The 20,768-nt window shown below is 41.5% G+C and overlaps 1 protein-coding gene across 2 annotated transcripts in view; it reads right to left on the reverse strand.

Moving 5' to 3' along the window:
• Positions 1-1,226: 1,226 nt before the first annotated feature.
• IDUA (iduronidase, alpha-L-) overlaps positions 1,227-20,768 on the reverse strand; it is a 45,064-nt gene continuing 25,522 nt past the window's right edge. Inside the window, exons 1-13 of one of the 2 annotated variants that reach the window (XM_017822460.1) lie at positions 16,992-17,146; positions 15,528-15,610; positions 14,800-14,907; positions 13,997-14,092; positions 13,231-13,433; positions 12,627-12,806; positions 10,783-10,999; positions 9,972-10,187; positions 9,219-9,340; positions 7,833-7,958; positions 7,178-7,254; positions 6,296-6,396; positions 1,227-4,204 (exon numbers count right to left, since the gene is read on the reverse strand). In XM_017822460.1, coding sequence (XP_017677949.1) covers positions 4,104-4,204; positions 6,296-6,396; positions 7,178-7,254; positions 7,833-7,958; positions 9,219-9,340; positions 9,972-10,187; positions 10,783-10,999; positions 12,627-12,806; positions 13,231-13,433; positions 13,997-14,092; positions 14,800-14,907; positions 15,528-15,609 — 1,629 coding nt within the window. In that variant the 5' untranslated portion in view covers position 15,610; positions 16,992-17,146 and the 3' untranslated portion in view covers positions 1,227-4,103. Of the gene's footprint in view, positions 4,205-6,295; positions 6,397-7,177; positions 7,255-7,832; positions 7,959-9,218; positions 9,341-9,971; positions 10,188-10,782; positions 11,000-12,626; positions 12,807-13,230; positions 13,434-13,996; positions 14,093-14,799; positions 14,908-15,527; positions 15,611-16,991; positions 17,147-20,768 lie in introns of those variants that run through there. The other variant, XM_017822459.1, reaches the window with a different exon arrangement.

Here is a 20,768-nt window from a genome sequence, read left to right on the forward strand (position 1 = left end):
GGGGTGGAATGCATGAACTTAGGACTTGTATCACAACTGATTAGACAGCACTAACCCTTAGCTGAAGGAGCCTGGCCTTTGGACAGAACATTCAGACAAATACTACCAGTCTTAGAGAAGTGGGATTTTTAATATCTATGGTTATAGTAACTGTATGACCAGAGCAGCTAGGAGTTCTAGCAAGAGATCATCTATATGCAGGACCAAGTGCTTATTGTGCTTAGTGTAGTCTGTCCAAATGAGTTAGGCAGTGAAATCCCCCCTCAGGCACAGAAGGTTATGCCTCCAGGCTCATAGGAACATAGTGGTGATTCTGGATGAATACACTATAGACTTATACACACCCCAGGAATCTGACTTGTACTTGGGGAAACATGTTCCCATCAGGACCACAAGCAGGCCCTCATCGTGTGATCTGGTGAGTTAATAACACAGATGGGCATTACCTCATATCCATTTCTCTCCAACAACTGCAGGAAATGTGAAAAGACGAGGTAGGGTAGGGTAGGCAGCCAAAAGTGTATTCTGATAAGATTTACACTTCTCCTGAAATTCCATCAAGTTCAACATGAAACATCTGGGGTGTATCTAGATGCAGGCAGTCTTCTGTCTGCTGTTTGAGCTGGCTGATGAAAAGCAGCCTGCTATTTCTGTTATTTAAGTGTGTGTATAGGTCCCAAGTCATAATCTTTGTCCTGCACAAACTTTCCAATAACAAGAGAAGACAAAAAAACTGTTAACGAATTAAACAGACTGTTGTTTTGTCCTCAGAAGGTCCTTCAGTGCTGCAGAAAATCTATGACTGCGCAACAGCAGGAGGGACCCTGCAAGGATATTGTCCTTCACACACCAGTGGGCCTCCTCCCAGCAAGGACACTGCAAGTCCTGAGATATGACACTACGATACCCTGTTGAGTTTGACCAGTTTCCCCTGGGCTGTGGTATCTGAGGCAATTACATGCACTTAAGCCTTGAAATTCTTTATGGTAAGGTACTTTTCACGCTTCATTTTTATGTCATGTTGGAACATGCACCAGTCAAGGTATCCTTTATACCTTGTGCTGGTAGAGGCAGCGAGCTGTTGTGTGGTACTTGGTTGCTGGCTGCAGTTAAATCATGACAATCCTTGAGAACAGTCTTTAATTCCCAAGATTTAGTTTTTGACACAAGAGTTTTAAGCAGTTTCTACAACACAACGATCAGATCCTATTTTTACAGGGTTCATGTGAAAGATTAAAAACTGGTTTTATTGGGTAGCATAAAACATGGTAACAAATGCAGCATATACACAATCAGACAAAATAAAATACTCAGCTGAAAGATTCTTTCAGTTGCAAAATTGTTATATGGTTGCAAAATTGTTATATCCCCTCAGAAGGTTTTGTTTGAAGTGCAGGCAAACAATCCTATCTTGCAGATGCAGTTAGATTTTCTTACTTGGATTTATGGCCAGCAAGAGATACACCTGACTGCTCTGCAATCTCGCTTTGGTTCTGATACTACAGAGCTACTAAGCACCTGCTACTCAGACTGTGATGGGGGGCTGATCACTGCCTGGCAACAGGGGAGATTAGTTAAACATGCAATTTTGAAAGCAATATCAGACAGAGTCAGCAACAGAGCGTTACAGAAATCTCAAGTTTCAAGTATTAAATAATGTTCTTCTGTAGACGTTAAATTAGAGAAAAGACAAGGGCATTCCGAAACTTCTATACTTCGTTTGAAATACATTCAAGCCTGTAAATATCAAATTATCTTCTCTCTGTAATTGTTTATACACACTTATTCCTTAAAGGAGTAAGTTTATACCATAGCAGCAAAGAAGATTTTTAGAAGAAATCTTCTATTTTTCATGGTTTGCACTTATATTTTCTTCTATATCCCTGAATAATAAAATCAATACTCTTCACAACACCTATGTTTCTTTTTTTTTTCCAAACAGCTGTAGCTGGTGCACTGTCCTTAGTTTGATAAAGATTGCTATATTCTGATTGCCGGTGTGGGAAAATTTTAAACCAGAAGGCTACTCAGGTAGGACATTTAACAGGGTCAACTGTCCTCTCAAGCTCCTGCTTCAGACACACTAAAATCTCTCAAATCCCTATACTTAATATTTCTCTAAATCATTTTTTTTTGTTGTTCCACCTCATACTAGCAAAACAATATGTCTTAACTGCTAGATTTTATTTAAATGTGTATTCTGATTCTTCACTTAGGGACAGCTATAACAACTTGAAAATGCATTTTTACTATCTCCATCCAAGTAGAACTTACCAGTAACTTTTCCAAAACTGAGAAGGTTATCGCTTCAGTAGGCTCCATGGCCCTTTTCTGTTCTGCCTTATGGACAAGGAATTGGAAGATTAGAATGTGACACGTGACCCCTATTCAAGCTTTAGTGAGGCAAGAAATATTTCACCTCAATTCTGTGACAAAATTAATCTTTTAAGGCTAATTTTCGGTATAAGCATATGAACAAGTAATCAGAAGGTAAGGAGATACAAGGCCACACCTCAGAGTGTACTGGCTTTTTGTATATGCTTCTTTTCTGTGCTGTAAAAGTGAGGGCATTTGAGGTAATTCAGCTCTCTCCTACTGTGCAAACTTGTTGGTTTTGTTTTTGTTCTTGTTTTTTTTCTCTGAGACCTCAATGTTTCATCAAATACACAGTCTTTGTTGTTATGTTGGTGAGGTGGCTGATGTCAGCAAAGAAAGCAGTAGGGGATTTGTTGTTGTGACAAAGTCAGTCCCCTTATGGAAAACACTCCAGCTGTTTTCACTGGCATTATCCTTCTTTCTACAAGTGTTTTAGAGGCATAGCTCAAACTGTGCCAATTGTGAAAAGGGGAGAGTAAAAAAACACCCCTGCAATTTCAGGGAACTTTGCTGTTTACATAAAGTGTTTGGCAGCTGCAAGCACAGCCAGCAGTGTTCTGTAGCCCACATCTAGGGCTATCTCACACTTGTGCACATGCCTTGCAAAGCACAGAAGCTCAAACTGTTCTTGGTTAATTTCCTAAGCGTTGTGAGTAGCAGCCCTGCTGCATTCAAGAGTGTGCTCTCCTGCAATACGAAAACACAAAAGGCTCTAACTGGTGTTTTAGCTTTCTCCTGATTATCCAAAACCAAGTGGTGACTTACAGTCTGAGAGGCAAGGCGTGCTGGGGGAAGACCTCACCTGTAAGGGCTGTAGGATGCCAAGCTAGGTGACAGTAATGGTGACAGCAGTGGAGAGGAAGAGGGACTTTCAGGGTTAGAGCCTCTACCACAAAGAGGCAGTGGCTCATGGCCATCGTGCAAACAGGCGACTTGGGCAAAACCAGAAAACAGAAAAGGCAGGAAGTTTGGAGCCTAGGGCTCTCTGTGCCACCTTCCCCTCTGAGGATGAGCTGCTATCCCTTCCTCTGCCTATGGCAAATATTCCCTCTGAGGATGAGCTGCTATCCCTTCCTCTGCCTGTGGCATGCCAGGAACAGTCACAAATGCTGAGAGAGCTGGGTGGAAACCCCTCTGTGAGAGAGTGAAAAACCTCATACACCTGAAGACATGACAACTGATCTGAAATAACCTGCTGTGACTAACCAGCAGGGAAGAAGGGATCCTTTACCTCATGCTTTGGATGTGTTTGGTTGCTGGGCACTTTTCCATCAAACCATTATGTCAAGACAGCCTACCAGCTAAGGCAGGCAGTTTACTCTCAATCAGGTCTCTGCTGCCATCCTCACTCACACAGTGAAGCAATGGACCTGTTCCTGCTGCAGTTTGTGACCTCTATAAATCTTTGCTTGTCCTGGCCATTAGCTCAGCATAAAATAGGGAATAATAAATATTTATTCCCATAATTCCTAGTTAACAAACTGAATCCCAGTCCTATGGCAGCCTCTGACCAGTTGGGTTGTCAGTTGTGGCTGTTTGATAATGCTGTCTTTAGTGCTATGAAGAGTTAATAGGGGCAGTTGCTTCTAACTTCCATTCCTAACTTGCTTCATCAGGTCCTTTCCATACTCCCTCCTCAGCCTGGGAGGAGTTTATTTTTCTGGGGGCTTGTCATTTGCAGGGAACATACACCAGTCTGACACCAAGCCAGGCACCACTCTTCAGGGTCACTTGAAAGCTTCAACATACTCCACGGGAAGAGAGGACGGGCCTGCCTTCCCCCAGTAGTCAATGGCACGCACTCTGTAAAAGCCGGAGACTGAGCTTCCTGCAAATGAAAAGGTTAGAAATGTCACTGTGAAACGCTGACACCTGTGGTACCCGGAGGATGTGAAGCAGGCACTACTCCTGTAAAATGCAGGTTTGTGGAATGGGCTGGGGAAATCAGTTCTGCGCCGCCGTATGTAAATGTGTCTGTGCGTGCCTAACTAAAAACAATTACAAATTCCCCATGGCCAAGTACTAGCGTTTTTTCCTTCTTGCACCAAGGACCTCCTCCCTCCTCATTAGGATTTGCAAGTACAGCTACAGGACTGCTTCACCAGCAGTCCCTCTGGAAGAAGACTATGACATCTTCTGCAACAAACAACTAGTAATTTCCTTCTTTTTTCTGACTTAACTTTTCTGCCTGAATTGTGCCTTTCAAACAGTTATGTGGGGACAGGATCAACAAAGAAGCAGAGCAAGAAGCACGCAGGCTGACTGAAAACCCTGTGCTCAACTCAGGAAGCAGCACCACTTACTTTAAAGGCAGGTAAGTTGATGTTCTGTGGTTCTGCTGATTTTCATCCTTGACCCAGTTCAAAGAACACAGCTTTCCGTAGCAGACTCTTTGACCCCACAAGCAATATAAATTTGGTGGTTTTTTATCTCTTTACATGATTTTTATGTGTGCTTTAGTATTTTTTTCTTTAAGAAAAAGGATGCTAGAAATAATGGGCGAGGAGGAAGTACCTAGCAATAAAGGCTGCTGAGACGTGAGATTTTTTTGAGTAGTCTTTTTTTTGTATTTGTTGTTTTTGAAACAAACAAATAAAACTGGTATTTAATATTGTAATATAATATAATAATGAATACTAATTTCAGAGATCTGCCTTAGCCCTGATTTAGTTTTTGTTTACCTACGTAACCTTTATATTGCAATAATAGCCATGAACTTTATTATGCACCCCCTGCTCATGTTAAGATTTTCTCAGGTTAAGATGAGCTAGTGTTTCTGCCAAAACCATCTCTGAATTGCTCTTTATTAGTATCACTGTGAGGCGAGGTTTGTTTGTGTTTCACAGAGCTCTCATCAGTGTTTATTATCAATACCTGTTAGACAGTCATGCTGCAGAATAGATCACATCTGGTTAAACAAAAAAAAAAAACCAAAACCAAAAAATACCCAAATAAAACAACACTATCTTCTTTCACTTGGGTGTTTCATCTGGATAGGCTTCTATTGCATGCTGGCTGTACTTGAGGAGAAATGACCACATGTTCTGGGAGAAGCTTTGCCTTGTTGGCAAAGATGAAACTCACCGCCTTCTAAAGTGAAATATTTACAACTTAAGCAGCTAGTCAGGGCTAAGAAGAAAGCCCTAGGAAACAGCAAAGAGAGGTGTCACTCCTTGTCTCCATGTTCAGATAGCCAGGACAAACTTTCTTACGAGATGACCTCTTCTGTCCTTACAGTGGAGCATCTCAATAGCTTAAGATTGCCAAGCCATAAAAGGAATGTGTGACCTTCCCCCGGGGCGGATCAGAACTATGGAAAGATGGGCAAGACCTCTCACTTATTTGTGTGCTGATGCTATCCCCTTAGGCAGTTTAACACCTCCAGACTCAGGAGTGCACAACAAGTGATATCAAGGCAGTTTGCTCTACTGCCCTACTCCAAGAGCACTGTACAGATTTTGGCAAAGGCATGGTCAATACATGCAGGACTGAACCTCAGACTTGCCTTGCTGTGAGTCTTACTCTCAAAAGCACAACATCAAGCTCTGGTCATTTGAGCCATTTTTTTTTTTTTTGGTCATTTTTGCATTTTTCTACAACAGCTACAAAAGGGCTGCCTAGCTTCTCAGGGACCTTCCCAGGCCTGCAGCTGGGTGTCTTTGGCTTCTGTGACAAGGAATTTATCCAGGGCAATACTACTAATAATGTCCTCATGACTATTTGTCAATCAGTGTCTGTCCTTGAGAATAAGGCTCTCACTGAGAATGTGGTCCTAAACGCAGGGATGTGCTCTTATTTGTGTTGGGAGTGTATGTTACCGGAAAGTTATGTACCTTCAATTGTTACTAAACAATGTTTCACACACATGAGTGGCAATATCAACATGACAGTTTACCTAATATGCATATTCTTGCCATACCTGGACTGTAGACCCAGAGAGTGAATATTGTGTCTTTGGCATTAACCCGCTGGTATGCTTTTCCATCTGATGAGAATTCCACTTCAAACGTCTTTATACATCTAAAAAAAAAAAGACAGCTCAGCAAATATAACTGATAATGTGTCGAGCAATCAAATACTAGTCTTGGGGCCATTTCAACAAGAAGGCCAAAACCAGGAAATAGTCAGTTGACTCAATCCTACCAAATGTAGGATGGCGTGCATTGTCAGTATAACAAATAACCAGGGCTCCAACAGCCACAGAACAGCCAGGCCGACTCGCCACATTGTGTATATGCAGCATCACAAAACATTAAGCATCTTTTACTCTCAAACTCGGGTTATCAAGGCTGAAGAGTCACAGGAGACCGGCTTGAAAAGGAGCTAAGTCAGTGCTTCGTGAGGTGTAGTTGTACACTGGATCATCTCTGACAGTTCATCTACAGAGAGTTTCCAGTCCAGTACAGCTTGCTGAAGCAAGGAACTGCAGGGTTTGTCTTCCTGTCCACATCCCTTACAGAGATGTGCAAGATCCCACCTAGGCATCTGGTGATAATATAACTTTCACCATGAATCTTCCTGCCTGCTATGCTGAAGGCAAGTCCCTCAGAAATGCCACTGAATGCTGGTGAGAAACAAGCAGATTCCTTTGGTCAGGCAGCAAACCAGTCAGGGTTGCTCTCCACAGTTAGTGCATCCAGGTCCTACAGTTCATTTTGTCAGATAAATGCACTGCAACATCTCTCAAGGAACAATTATTCATTAATTTTTGAACCTGTTTCACTCTGTAAGACTGGTGACAACTTAGGCAGTAACGCATTGGTAACTCAGTTGTAACCATTTTATTTTAAAAGATACTTACTTTGAATTTACATGATCATCATCCCACAGCACAGTGACCTGCCCCTTTGTGAGAGGGATCAAACGAACACCAGTCACCTGTCAAAACACACGTAAGAAAACTGTACAAACCAATCAGCCACATCAGGTTTCTGTGTTATCCTTCCTTAGTAACTATTTGCTTTGACTTTTTTCCATTGAGATCAGGTGAAAAAACAAAATTCCTGGCTCTGTGGTTTTGTAGCCTATGTCTCCCACCCATCAGCCTTGCAGAGGACCTTCAGAGGCTCTGGGCACCACTATGAACTGAATGAGCAGATACAGATGTCTAATATATGACAGCCACAATTCCATTTTATCTTTAGTTATCAATTATTAACTGGAGAGCTGTTGTCAAGCCTTCTGGCATATCATGAGATTTTAAAAAAGATACTGCAGTTTTTAGCACTGCATTATTATTTTTCAGCAATGGATACACTTTCATTTATCTCAGTGATGGTTCCTAACACTTGCTCTGTAACGCTTTATCTTGAATTATATCTTGGAGAACCTTCTCATCAAAGGAAAGAACTGTCTTTTAATGAATACTTGATCCAAATGTTAGTCTGGCTCTCCTTAGTAAGATTTAAAGCAGGAAGCAGTTTCTCTTCTGGTGAGTCTGACAGTAGAATACATACTTGACCTGGAGCAGATCTGGGTCTTGCACAGATGTGGACAAGAAAGACTGAGGGAATGGGAAAGTCTTGTTTCAGTGTCAGGATGCCATCTTCAGGAAGTGGGAATGGGCCTGCTGCCAGTGGGTCCTGTGGAGCCAAAAGTAGTGTTGTGAACAATATTTCATTACAGCACCCAAAGGCCAACTGTAAAATCAGTGTAAAGTGCCTGTGTATTTACTTTGGGATTCTAAATTTCCAACAGAGTTGGTGTTGCAAAGTGCCTTAGAGCCATCAAAGTTCTTCAAGCTGGGACACTTTTCTATCACACCTGTTTTCCAGCTCTTCAGGAAACACGAGGGTTTGTCTATCTCACAATCTGGGTTGATCGGAAAATGCCCTTTAAGTCACACTCTGTCACCTCTAGTAGCCTTTTAGGCTACAGGTCTTTATGAACCATGCCCCTGTCTCTTCATAGTGTGCAGAGAAAACTGTTGCTAGCTACAACAGCCACATAGCTGGACTCTGAGGATGAGGCTTCACCAGATGGACAAGGGCATCTAAAACCTCACTGCTGCCCTTTTAAAGGAAGAGCTGATGGCTCCTACAGCATCCAGCAGGCCTTAGTGCTAGTCATTTATGGTGACTGGGAAGAGAACACATAGTACTGCATACCCAAGTCAGAAGGCAACTACTCTCTGTGGGCCCTGAAGGGTATGAAGGTGGCCTCCTTTATTTTAACCTGTGTGTTTGAATGCATAGAGAAACTATCAGAGAGGGGGCTGAAGTGACATATTCTCACACACAGTAAGTAATTTCCACATGGCTTTTATCCACAGGGAGGAGAGAAGTTCTCATAGAGGACTTACTCCTTAAATTACCTCTGCAGTGCATTCAGCACTACTGAGGATTTAGGGGAAACTGCAGCCCTCCCTGTGAGCCCCTGGAGTCTTCTGAACTTGCACAGGGTAGTTTGCACCTCAGGGAGCTGTTTCTTTTCTATTATTGAGGGGGTTCATTTCAACTCTCTAATGCAGCAGTTTGGCCCTTCTGTAACATACATAGGGCCATGTGACTTACTTGGGGAGGCAGAACAGAAAGGGTCTCAAAGCTCACTGAAGCAGAGAGAAAGTGGAACTTCCCCAGGAGCCACTGTGTCTCTTGAGTTTATGGGTAGGCCAGTAGCAGAGAAGTTGGTCATCTATATTTAATCTCTTGTATAACATAAACACAATGGTATCAGTTGTGTATCAGCTACATTTCTCTGCATGACTGCAAGCGCATTTTTGTGCATATGTGAGAAGTAAATGACTGTGGCCTAAGGAAATTTTGACAACCTGGCCTGATTTCTTGTCTTTTTCACAAGCACTTTACCTGTACAACACTTCAAGCAAACACATATAGTCATACCTCAGCATCCCTTATTTGCTGGAACTGTTCTGGAGAAGGAAAGTCAGGGCTTCCTAGATTTTTCCACTTCAGGTAAGGATTGGTTTGGTTGTTATCCAGGTAATATGTCACATACACCAGCTCTTTAGGAACACAAATGAAAGAAAGTAAACTCTTCACTTGGATTTAAAGATTAACAAGAATAAATTTAGCAGAAGAAGTGTAAGTCTACCTTCTCAAAAGTGATTTCAGCACATTGGAGCCTGGCTTTCACTGGAAGTCCCATGGCTAGCACCCTTATAAGGCTCTACATCTTACATTTTCTAAGTTTAAATTTCAAGCAATCCCTTCCATAACCTGAATTGAAATCTTCTTTTGGCACAGGTGCGGCACATATTCGTTAGGCAACTTCATCAGCTGATCAATGTGGTCATGTTGGCTGTCTTGGAGTCATCTCATTAAGGAAATTGTTGCCTGGCATTATCCAGACAAGGACACTGAGATTAATAGCCTTCCAAAAAGGCAGCACTTGGCAGCTGCCATTAAAGGCAGGGTCAAAGTGTAGGCATTAGGAAAGCATTAGGAAAGCATTAGGAAAGAACCTTTCCTAGAAGAAAATCATGATACCTCAGAAAATCTAGGAGTGCCCAAAAGATTAGAAAGCTAGCAAATGAAACTCACTCTTGCAACAAAAGGCAACTAAGCAGAAGTGTTTCAGCAGATATTATATCCTAAAGATCAATTATGTGAGCAGCCTACATGATATTTGCTTACCTCTAAGACTGGGGAAGTGGGTGGCATTCACTGTGACGGTGCTGATGTTGGTTGAAGTCTTGTTATCCTCACTTAAATACATCAGTAGGGTAGCTTGCCAGCTGTCTGAGCGTTGCGTCTCACTTGGTGTGTGCACAGACACCAGCACACCAATTGTGCTGCTTTGAGTGCTTTCAACCCCATTGCTCTTCACTTCTGCAAAAATCTGCTTTTCTCCTTTAAAAGATGTGACAACTCTGTAAGCACCACTGTTAGTAAGTCCTGTATCAGATTCTGATATAGGAAGGGTCAAAGCACACAGATCTGTAAGCTGAGCTAAGTTCTACCTTATTTTACCAGTTATAGGATTCAGTCAGGTTTATTTTTCAACAGCAGAGCATGCACATACTACAGAAGTTCTTATGCTTAGCAGTTCAGCAAGCAACATGCAAAGATGTGACAGGGAATAGGTTCTTCCTTTAGTATGCTGAATGAGTCTTCCAGCTGTGGGGATTTCTTAAAGTCATTTGCAGCCTGATGGGAAGTACCCCTTGCATTACAAGAGGGTAGTACTAGTCAACAAAAAAGGAGTGGCTGGCACACAGAGAGTACAAACAAAGCAGTAAGTTAAATCAAATGGATAATGGACTGTCAGGAATATTTTCTGAGCTACTAATTTCTCTGAGGAAATGGAGTTTCGTTTTCTTAATGCAGCTGGTAAACAAAGGGTGGGAGAAATCCTGCTTTTATGAATGGTGAGATAGCTGGAACGATCTCCCTTAGGCAGGAAGCTTCTAGGTAGGATGTGCTCTTTAATCAGTGGTTACCATACCTAGCAGTGCCAGCAAGCCCATGACAGTCAGCACCGGTTTCCGCACCATCTGGACATGAGGTGGGTTTGTGTTGTTCATCTGAAAACGTGCTGTCAGAGTCCGCTGTGTGAAGTAATGGGGGTAGTAGCTCAAGAAGGCATTGTCATTGCTCAGCAATGTGTAGTTGATGGTGTTGTTGGCTTTAGAAATGAGCAGGTTTTGGTGCTGGATGATGACCTGCAAAGTCAGAGAGAAAACGGACCTTCACCCCGGAAAAATCCAACACACAGTGCCTGTATTCTTTTTAGTCTTTACAGCGTACTGAAAAGAACTGCCTTTTAGAAAAGTTTGAAGAACAAAACTGCTCATCACAACTCTTGGAGAAACTATACTTTAGGTGATATATTAATCACTGCAAAATCTGAAGTGTCTATATAGTTATCTGAAGTGCCTACATAGTTTTGCCTGTAATAAGTCTCTGAAATAATTATTACTGGTACTCTGCATCAATAACTAATACATTTCCTTGTCTACTGCTCCTCTGTCTTGAATACTTAAGTAGGAATTTGGATTTTAGATTAAATCTAAATGGTCCTCCAAATCTGGAATTACTTTGTACCCACTATACCAGTGGCTGAGGTACTGGTTCTGGATTCTGTTTCTCAGTGAGTCATTCTTCCCACTTGGTGCTAACTTGGAATTAGTTCTTACAGTATTTCACTGGTTGCTGTGCTGCTTTCCTGCAAAATGTCAGAATTCCCAACCTCTCTGTTTAACCAAATTGTGCCCAAGTATCAGAATCAAACAGAACTTCAGAAGGCTGACAACTGAACAGTCTCACAATTGTGTCCCTGAAGGTACACGGGGCTTCAGCTTCTACACACCCAAGTGTTAACTTTCCACTGGATGTGCCTTTTTTTCCCCCTTCAAATCACCATGTCATTCTAAACACTTTCGTCCTCACAAACTCTCTGCAATGTAGTCAATAACTTGTTGCCTTACAGAAGATTGCTAAGTGTGTATGCATTCTAAAGGAACTGGGAGCCTTTGCCTCCACAGGAGCTGCTGATGTTTCTTTTTTCTGGGTGACATACACGCTCCTGTGTTTGGGAATTACTGCTTTGCACAGGAGCACTTGGACTCTTTACGCTGTATAAGGTCGTGGTTCACAAAGCACCAGGCCTGCACTGGAAACTATTGCTATACAGGGGAAGAGCTGAGCTTGTTCTGGGGCCAACGTAAAATTACTGCAGAAGGAGGAATGTTGAGAATTCTCTCCTTCTGCTGCTTTTCTGAGCATTATCAGTAATTACTATCAGTAATTAATAAGACCCACATGTACAGTCATTATCCAAAACCAAAGAATGGGCTTATGCTGAGAGCTCAAGGGACTTCTTAATTATTCCTGATGTCTCTTGATGAGATAAACTTACGAAGGAGCTGGGAAATAATGTCTCACATGTGAGGTGACAGCTAGCAGTAGTGAGATCAGAGCAGCAATATTACATCACGGAGACAGCATGTGTGGGTATGGTCTTACCAGGTGGATCTAACGGGGTGACTGCATACAGTACCTCACACATTCTCCAGCTCAGGTCTCTAGCACTTCTCTGACTGCTTCTCAGTTTGGTTTTGGGTTGGTTTTGTTTTTTTTAAGGAAAGATGAAGAAAACTAATACAAATTAAATCAAGCTGCTAAAAACAGACTATTCGGGGAAACCCAAAGTGTATCAGTAGGAAGCTCTCCTTTTTTAGGATCTAATAGTTTGAGTAGCTGCTTAAAAACTAACTGTAAGTCTTCTTTTGCAATGGCATTAACACATCAGGAGTCATTACTGTGACAACACTGCCAATGAACTGTTACCTTTACAACCATAGCTGCATAAGTCACATCAGCTCGCCAGAGTTGTGGAATGGACCATCCAACCATTGGATCTGCTTCATCATTGTATATGGCAACAGAAGAAAAACTTGGAAACAGCTTCTGAATTTGTTGAACTGCTTCTACTTCTTGTTGCAAGATGTAGAGAGAACTCCCACCTCCCTGCAACAATATTTCATATCTGCTTAGTGAAAGGGAGCTAACAGTAGTAAACAGACATAACCTACAGACATAAACATATTCTGAAAACATGTTAACCAGTTCAAGAGGAACTGTGGACCAGACAGTAATAGTATTTTTATCTCATCCACTACAGTATGTGCTGTTTGCGTGAGCTCCTCCTAGAATACAAAATGAAAAAGAAATAGAGGAGTCATTTCCCCATGGGAATTAGGCAAAGGCAAATTTGTTTTGAGTGAAGTCTGGTAGCTGAACATCTCGAAAATTTTGTAAGAACAGGTAGCCATGCTTCCTGCTATAGGCTGGACACTCACGTTCACCATCATCAACTTCATAAATCAGAATAAAATGTAACTTTTACTTAACTGATTGAAAAATTTGCTTTAAACTGAAATCTTGTACTAACCTTCTTATGGAGAGAGATGTAGTCCAGCCTTACACCAGTCTCCCCTGTGAAGAAGTTGGTCCCATTGTAGCAATGACACAGAAGACTCCAGCATATGGGTGACTTGGGTAAGGGGTGGAATGAATCCCCAGGCCCTCCAAATTTCAGAAGAGGATTGGCTGCTCTTAATCCTTCTGAGCAAGCATCGTAGTAGTTGAGAAACCCTAAGGTCCAAGCACAAGCATATATCAAAGATTACAACTTAAAACAGAAACTGGATCTAAAACTACAAAGAGATGTTACAACTCTGTTATTTGATTTATTGGCAAGACCTCAAAAACTGGGGCTACCCTTTCCTATGCATTGACAACACAAGAAGATATCAAAACCCCAGCTGCATTCAGAGGTTATTCCAAAGGTCTTGTATGGACAGGGTCCTAAAACACACAGCTGTCAATGGAGAGTTTTCCTCCACTCCACCCTTCAACCCTTATTCCCAATAACAGTACCTTATATCCAACCAATGAACTGTGTCTTAGTGTAACTCCTGTTCCATTTTCCCTGTCCCACTATCCCCGTATGTATATTGATGTGCAGGCAGGGAATAAAGTGTAGTCAGTAACATGACCTTAGCAGACTAAGTTTAGGGGTACCTGTCACATTCCTTACCACTCCTGTTTACCTTACTTCTTTGCCAGTATATCTCCTATCTCACTGTTTGCCCTCCACTCACCCCACATACCTGTCTAACTTTACCACACTACTAAGTGCTCCAAACCATGCTTACCTTTCACTGTCATAGACACATTGTCAAAGTCATGGTGGTCTGGTTCATTCCATGTTTCAAAATTCCATTTAGCAACATGCTCCAATCCATACCTATCTGTAGGAGAGGCCTCATGTATCAGTGAATGGCATATTCGGACAATATGATCCAGACATTGATCCAGACAATCTTATCAATTAGGGCTGCAGGTGAGGTTCAGCACCCAGAACCACAACTACATAATTTCCCTCATTATTAAAAATAATATTATTTAATATTATTTAATAATATTAAAACCAATATTTTCATATTTAAAATTTTGAAAATAATGAGGGAAATGTGATTTGGTAGTTTCAAAATGATCTCTCATTTTTGATTAAATGCAGCAATATTCAAAAAAGATGAAAGGTGAGAAGGAGCTGAATTCCAGCCTTGTGGCTAGGTTACTCATCTACCTTTAATTCAGGTTGAGGCTTCTGTCTCATTAGAAATATTTGAAGTTGACATGCAAGAAGCATTCAGGTTATTCTGTCCTAGTGCAAGCTGTGTGGTTTACAAGCACAGCAATATAACTAAGTTACAAGTCAGTTCTTAGAGGCGGGCCAAATATACTACCCAGAGCACACCCTTCATTCTGAATGGATCAGCAAAAAAAGGGACTACTATTACACAGTCTGATCTGGCTTTTTTTTTTTTTTTCCAGTTCCGTGCTGAAATCCAGGGTCTTGAAATTGAACACAACACACAGAGAACTTTTTGAAGTAGCTACAAAGGATTACAACAGTATAAATAGCAGAGCTTTTTTTTTTTTTTTTTTAACTTACCTATGTATCTGCTGGCCAGAACTGTAATTAAGTTTCTCCATCTTACTACCTGTTCTTTATCTTCAAAATCTAAAAAATATCTTGTTGGATTCCCCATCAATTCAAATCCTAAAAAAGACATAAGGAATTGAGTCTCCTTCTTCTGTGAATGGTATCTCATTTTGGTCAATGAAGGGGCTATCACGTTATCCGAAACAAACTCGTTAATGAAGCATCATTAAATGGGCTTTCTTTCCTGTTTTTCCATGTTCCCACCAGAAATATTTTAGATTTGAGGTTGTTCACATTTGTTACTTGTCAATGACTATAGTAATCAATACTAATAATTGCCAGCATAAATGCAGGGCTCAGAGAAAACTTTAAACGGTGGATGCTTGCAGAAATCCACGGGAGGTTATACCTTGAGTATCTGATTCTCTGGCCCTTTTAGGTACACATCAACAGGTACAAAGTTTTCTCCTCTTCAAGAGCTCTCATTTCCGAATTCATACATCTGAAACTGCCCTTTGAAAGCAATGTAAAACCATTTGTATTGTTTTAATTGCTGTAGTATTGTTTTGCTGACACTGCTTCCGTTTGCATGGACAAGAGGTAAAGGAAGTAGGCAAATAATGAATATTTATCAAAACTAGCTTTGGAAAAACTCTCTAATAATTTTGTAATAATTGTACAATGTAGGCAAAGATATACAGATATACCAAGGTGTGAAGGCAGGGAGCTGCCCTTACCTGGAATTAGTTTGTTTTCCCACAGGAGATCCATAAGGTTGTCCAAGGCAGTAAAATTGTAGTAAAGTCTGCCATTCATCATTCTGAAGAATACAGGTAATAAAAATTACAAATGTCAATTACAGCACAGGTAGCAACTAGTAGTAGATAATGGGTCAGATGGCTTCCTTCTCAAAACTGATATGTAACCAGGGTTCTTGAAATTGTACACAAACTTCCTTCCTCTAAAGTCATGGGTGTTCACCATAAGCAAGTCTTGTTTTTTCACCAATCCATGCTCTTTTCCTATTCCAGCAGCAGCAACAGAAGCAATATGATGATCCTGCTTGCTGAATTTTGTTTTTTTTAACAAAATGTTAAGATTTCTAATTCTTTGCTGAAATGAAATCTACATAGGTTGTTTTTTTTTTCTAAGCTGTTTTTTCAGTTCCCATTAGATGACCTACTGATAGGCCTTGATCCCCTTCTGTCCCATATGAGTCTTTCTTAATGTTCTCTTAATTTGCAAAATATAATATAACTTTCTTAGTGGCACTTCTTATGGGTTTAGGTCCAGCTGAAAAATAACTTTATATCTTTCAAAGAATGCTGAATTTATGCACACAATGTCTGTAATTTTTATTTCATTGTAACCATTTGCTTAGTTATTCTCAGGCTGCAATCCTTTTATCCAGCTTTGAATAAGTGCATTCAAAGACTTGGGAGCAGCCCCATGATGAAACCCTTTGTGTCAGGGAATCTTGCAGGAGCACTGGTAGTAAAATTTGGACACTGGAATTCTTTTACCCAGGAGATGAGAACCGGCATTTGCAATTTATCTGATACATTTGAAGATTTGCTTTAAATTCCCAAAAGGCTGTAAGCACCCTTGACATCAGTCCTGCCCTGGTCACACAGCAGCACTGAGCAGGGTCTTGGCAACACCTCTCTAAGCTGATTTCTCCAGCCATGCCAAAGCAGTACACCTAATTTTTCTGGTATAGTGCAGCCTGACCATTTGTCCTGCAGTCTTGCCTGCTCTTTCCCAGGCACCTTGCCTCTGCTTGGGTGGAAAGCTGTACAAGTGAACTGCAGACGCAATGTTTTAGGTATGGGGGAATGGGGAGAGACAATCACCTACAGCTCTTGCAACTGATCAGGATGAGATGTGAGAATGGGGCCATCAACAGAGCTCTTAAAGCAATGCTGGGCTCTGTGCTGAGATTCATAAATTGTTTCTTTCTGTGCCTTCCCGTGTTTCTAAGCCTCTTTAACTGAGGCTCTTCCTCTGCGCTTTCTTGCCAGGGAAAGGTTTCAGTAAAGAAACTGTAATAGCAACCACAAATGCCCAGAGAATTAAGAAAGGCTGACAGAATTGCATAGAGAATAAATAAAGTATCTGTGCAATCTGAAGAGAAAAAATCTCCGGCCATGATCTAGAAGAGGAAAACAGGACAGGCAAAATAAATGTAACATAAGCCATACCCACTGTACCAGCTCCATATATCCTGTATCAAAGCACACAGTCCTAGCCCCAGCAGGTCACACTCTTTTACTGAAGACCTAAAGCAGGCTTTTCTCTTTTAAAGTATAACAGAAATGGTCATGACAGAAATTGTTATGTATGCAGCCACTGATGGGCTTACAGTCCCTGCCCAAATGGTGCAGCTGTAAAAGAAGCAAATAGCAGAAAGATATTTGCCTTAGTATCCATAAAAGTATTTTAGAAATCACTGCTGAACTACAGAATGACCATCTGAAAATAGGGGGTTTTTTGGCTTAGACAGATATTTTAAAAAAAGTCTTGACAGTCCTATTCCAAAGTTCAGAGACAAATATTTTCTTGCAAAAGCTAGCTAAGCTCCCTCAGATCCATTAACTATTTCCAGTTGTACCCTGTGTTCTATTGAAATATTTGCTTACATGCACACTTACAGTCAGTGTGCATAACAATGATTAACTACGTGGTCTTGTAAAAACTTAATAACGCCATTTAGATAATAGCAAAAGAACTAGGGTCTTCCTGACTCCAGTACTGTGTGAAAATCTATGGATAAATAAAACTTTCCATCTGATATACGTACACTTAAGACCCCAGCACATCTACATTTTTCCTACTCTATCAATTAAGTAAAACATTTAAAACAGAATGCCACTGCCAACCATGACTGAAGTGATGGTACATGAGATTTTATGTGTGTAAGTGTAGGACTTCTTATGTCCTTTGGCTGATCTGTCATTTTGTATGAATCTCTTTTGCCTTGCAAATGGACAAGGCAGTATGCTCCCATTAATAAAACTGGACTGATAGGATTGACACTTCCTCAAATTTTGATCTTATCCTTACCCATACTACATTTCTGATGTGAGATGGATGGGTCTTTTGTAACATATATAGTATTGCTAGAATTTCCCTGCCACACAGCGGCTGGAAGCCATGCTGACTGTTGCACTTGGGGCACAGCTTGGCTCAACTGTCAGGCTGCTACCAGGAGTGATCTAAAGACAATTTTAGAACACTGAAGACCAGATCAAAACTGTTAGAGGCATGTGACAAGGCAGATCCCTGACCCAGGGTAAATTCATTTGACGTTGCCATGCCATGTGACTGTCAGGGATGGTCCTGTGCAGGGCTAAGGGTTGGACTCAATGATCCTTGTGGGTCCCTTCCAACTCAGCATATTCTGTGATTCTGTAACCTGCTGGTGCACCATTGAATACCAAAGGGCCCTTGGTTGCAAGTTCACAGATTTTTAGAGTCTTTTTTTTGCCTGCTCTTCTTCCAGCCTCTCTGTCCTTATGTCATGGTTTCTAGACATCACTGTCTTCATCTACAAACACACAGAAGGCTATGTACCTGCAATTTCATTTGAGTGCTTGTCAGATTGGGATTGTTCATTGTTTGCTGTTGGGTTTTTTGGATGTGAAGCAGCAAACACTGTCCTGTGTTTCAACTTTCAACAGTTTTCAACTGTTCCTCATTTGGGATTTTTCTGTGAGACTTGCTAGATGGACCTTTTTCATCATCAGTCATTACAAAAGACACTAAAGCACATTTATTGGCATCCTGGCACCAATGCTCTCACAAGCACCAGGTCTGAGGCTGCTAAACTCCAGATACTTCTGCCTGCTGGTGAGGTGTCTTCCCAGTCCTTGCATGGTCTCAGTTCCAGACACATTTGTATGTGCTACCTCTCGGGAGCAACAATGGTGGTGTGAATACGAACAGCAGTGATAAGTACAGAGTGCTGTCCACTGGTTGTCACAAAATCTTCTTCTCTCTTCCTTGGAAAGGCTTGCTTTGTGGGCAGTCCTTGCTGAATCAAAGGCTACAGGCCCATGTTAACAGCTTTTCACTGCCTCCTATTACTGCAGTATGGTTTTTCCAGTATTTTCTTTTCAGAGGCATAGTTTGCTACGCCGAACTGTTGTAAGATAATCACGTTGTGCTTCTTATGTATGCCACTTTCAGCCTATTCCAATTCACAAACTTAATTTCTTGGGAGGGCAGGGGTAAGCTATCTTTAGCTGTCAACACTTTTCATGGCAGCCAGATCTGCTCCAGTTAGCACAGCTGTGGATATTACTCCTTAGCCTACAGCTATAATTCCCCCTCTGTACCCAGCATCTGCTGCTTCTCTTCTACCCTGGATTCATCCTGTCCAGAGGTAGAGTTGCATGCCCTGGAAAACAAGTGCACACACAGACATTGAACCAAATATCTTATCTACAGAGAAGAGAGCAAGAAAAACACAGGCAGGGAGTGTTTCCATTCCAGGTGATCTTCAGTCAAGTACTGAATCTCTGACGTCAGGCTAACTTTATACTATACCTTTATTATAATGTACTGAACAAAATTTCCTGGGATTGAAGCCTGTGGCTGACCCCTGTCAGTAGATCACAGCCTGTTTAGGAACTCAAAGGTAACATGCAGGGTTACTCTCAACAGAGCTGTTCTGTTGAAGACAGCCTAGGATTGAAATGATCAGGAAAGACCTATATATTGCTGCAGTACCTTTCTCATCCTGACAATCTCACTCAGCTGGTGTGGTCTCCTTTTTGTATTTCTGCTGAACACAGTTACCATGCACATCAAAAGCTAACATAATCTAGCTTGGTTTCAACAGTGTTTGAGAACAGCCTCTCTTCTGGTAGACAGGCCATAGTGGCTGGCTAACACCACTCCCACAGCAACAGAGATTCCTTACATCCTCTTTTGGGAGCTTCTGCTTGGAAAGACTGATGGCCTAGTTGCAAATGTAGCCAAGAAATAGAGACAGAAAAACTGGCACTGGCAGGGGAGAGGTGCAACTGGCACCTGCAGAGTAAGTAAAATTTTTCAGCAGGCTATTGGCCAAACCTCAGACTTGGAAGGTGGACTCCATGAGGGAGCCACCTAAAAAAGTGGCTTAAAAAAGACCCTGCTCCACAGAAGGTTTTCTTAGAGTAGTGAAAGTCCAGCCTAAGGTACTACCCTGCTATGGTGTCTGAGACAGAGATCATATTACATACCACTATTCATTCAACAGAGATGCTTAGACCACTTTTGTCCGCCCCTGTAAGGGGGTTCCTGCAAACATACAGTCTCTTGTCCACGGTGTCCAGGTCCAGGATGTGGACCAATGGTAACACAGTCACTGTTGTTCTGTTGAGTGTAAATATGCATGATAATTTAATTCCCCCTCTCAAGACTAAATGAAGTTCTTGCAGTAAGTGACTACTATTGGCAGCATCCTTGGACACACTGTCCCAAGGATTTGCTTACCACCTTTCCAGAATCCAGAACAGGCAAAAGTGCTCACCTAAGCTGGAGAGAAGCTCCAAAGCCAAAATGCTCACTGGAAACAAACAACAGTAAACTTCCCAAACATTCCCATAACAATAATTATCTATGTCAGTTCAAATTCTTGCTGCTCCTAGGTTCTCCAGAAGGAACCATCTTCAGAAGTAGCCATCTCATTTTTTAGCCCGGAGAATAGGCTGTTGAATGGACAGGGACGCACATAAGCATCTACAAAATGAAGGTCAAAACCTCTGGACAGAAAATGTCAGCAAGTTTATTTTTTCCAAGACGGCAACTTGTTGTCCTCCAAGTACCTCTTATAACACAAAAGGATCCTGCCTCCTTGGGGTTTTTTTGCAGCTGTGAGTAATGAAATGAAGCCAGTTTAAAGTCCATGCTGTTAAAAAGACCTTGTTTGCTCCAAACCCACCAATTGTCTACATAAGCTTCTTGTTCTGCTGAGTACTTTAAAAACCTCT

Source organism: Lepidothrix coronata, unplaced genomic scaffold (assembly GCF_001604755.1).
Source record: "Lepidothrix coronata isolate B3197 unplaced genomic scaffold, Lepidothrix_coronata-1.0 Scaffold98, whole genome shotgun sequence".
Classification (NCBI taxonomy): domain Eukaryota; kingdom Metazoa; phylum Chordata; class Aves; order Passeriformes; family Pipridae; genus Lepidothrix; species Lepidothrix coronata.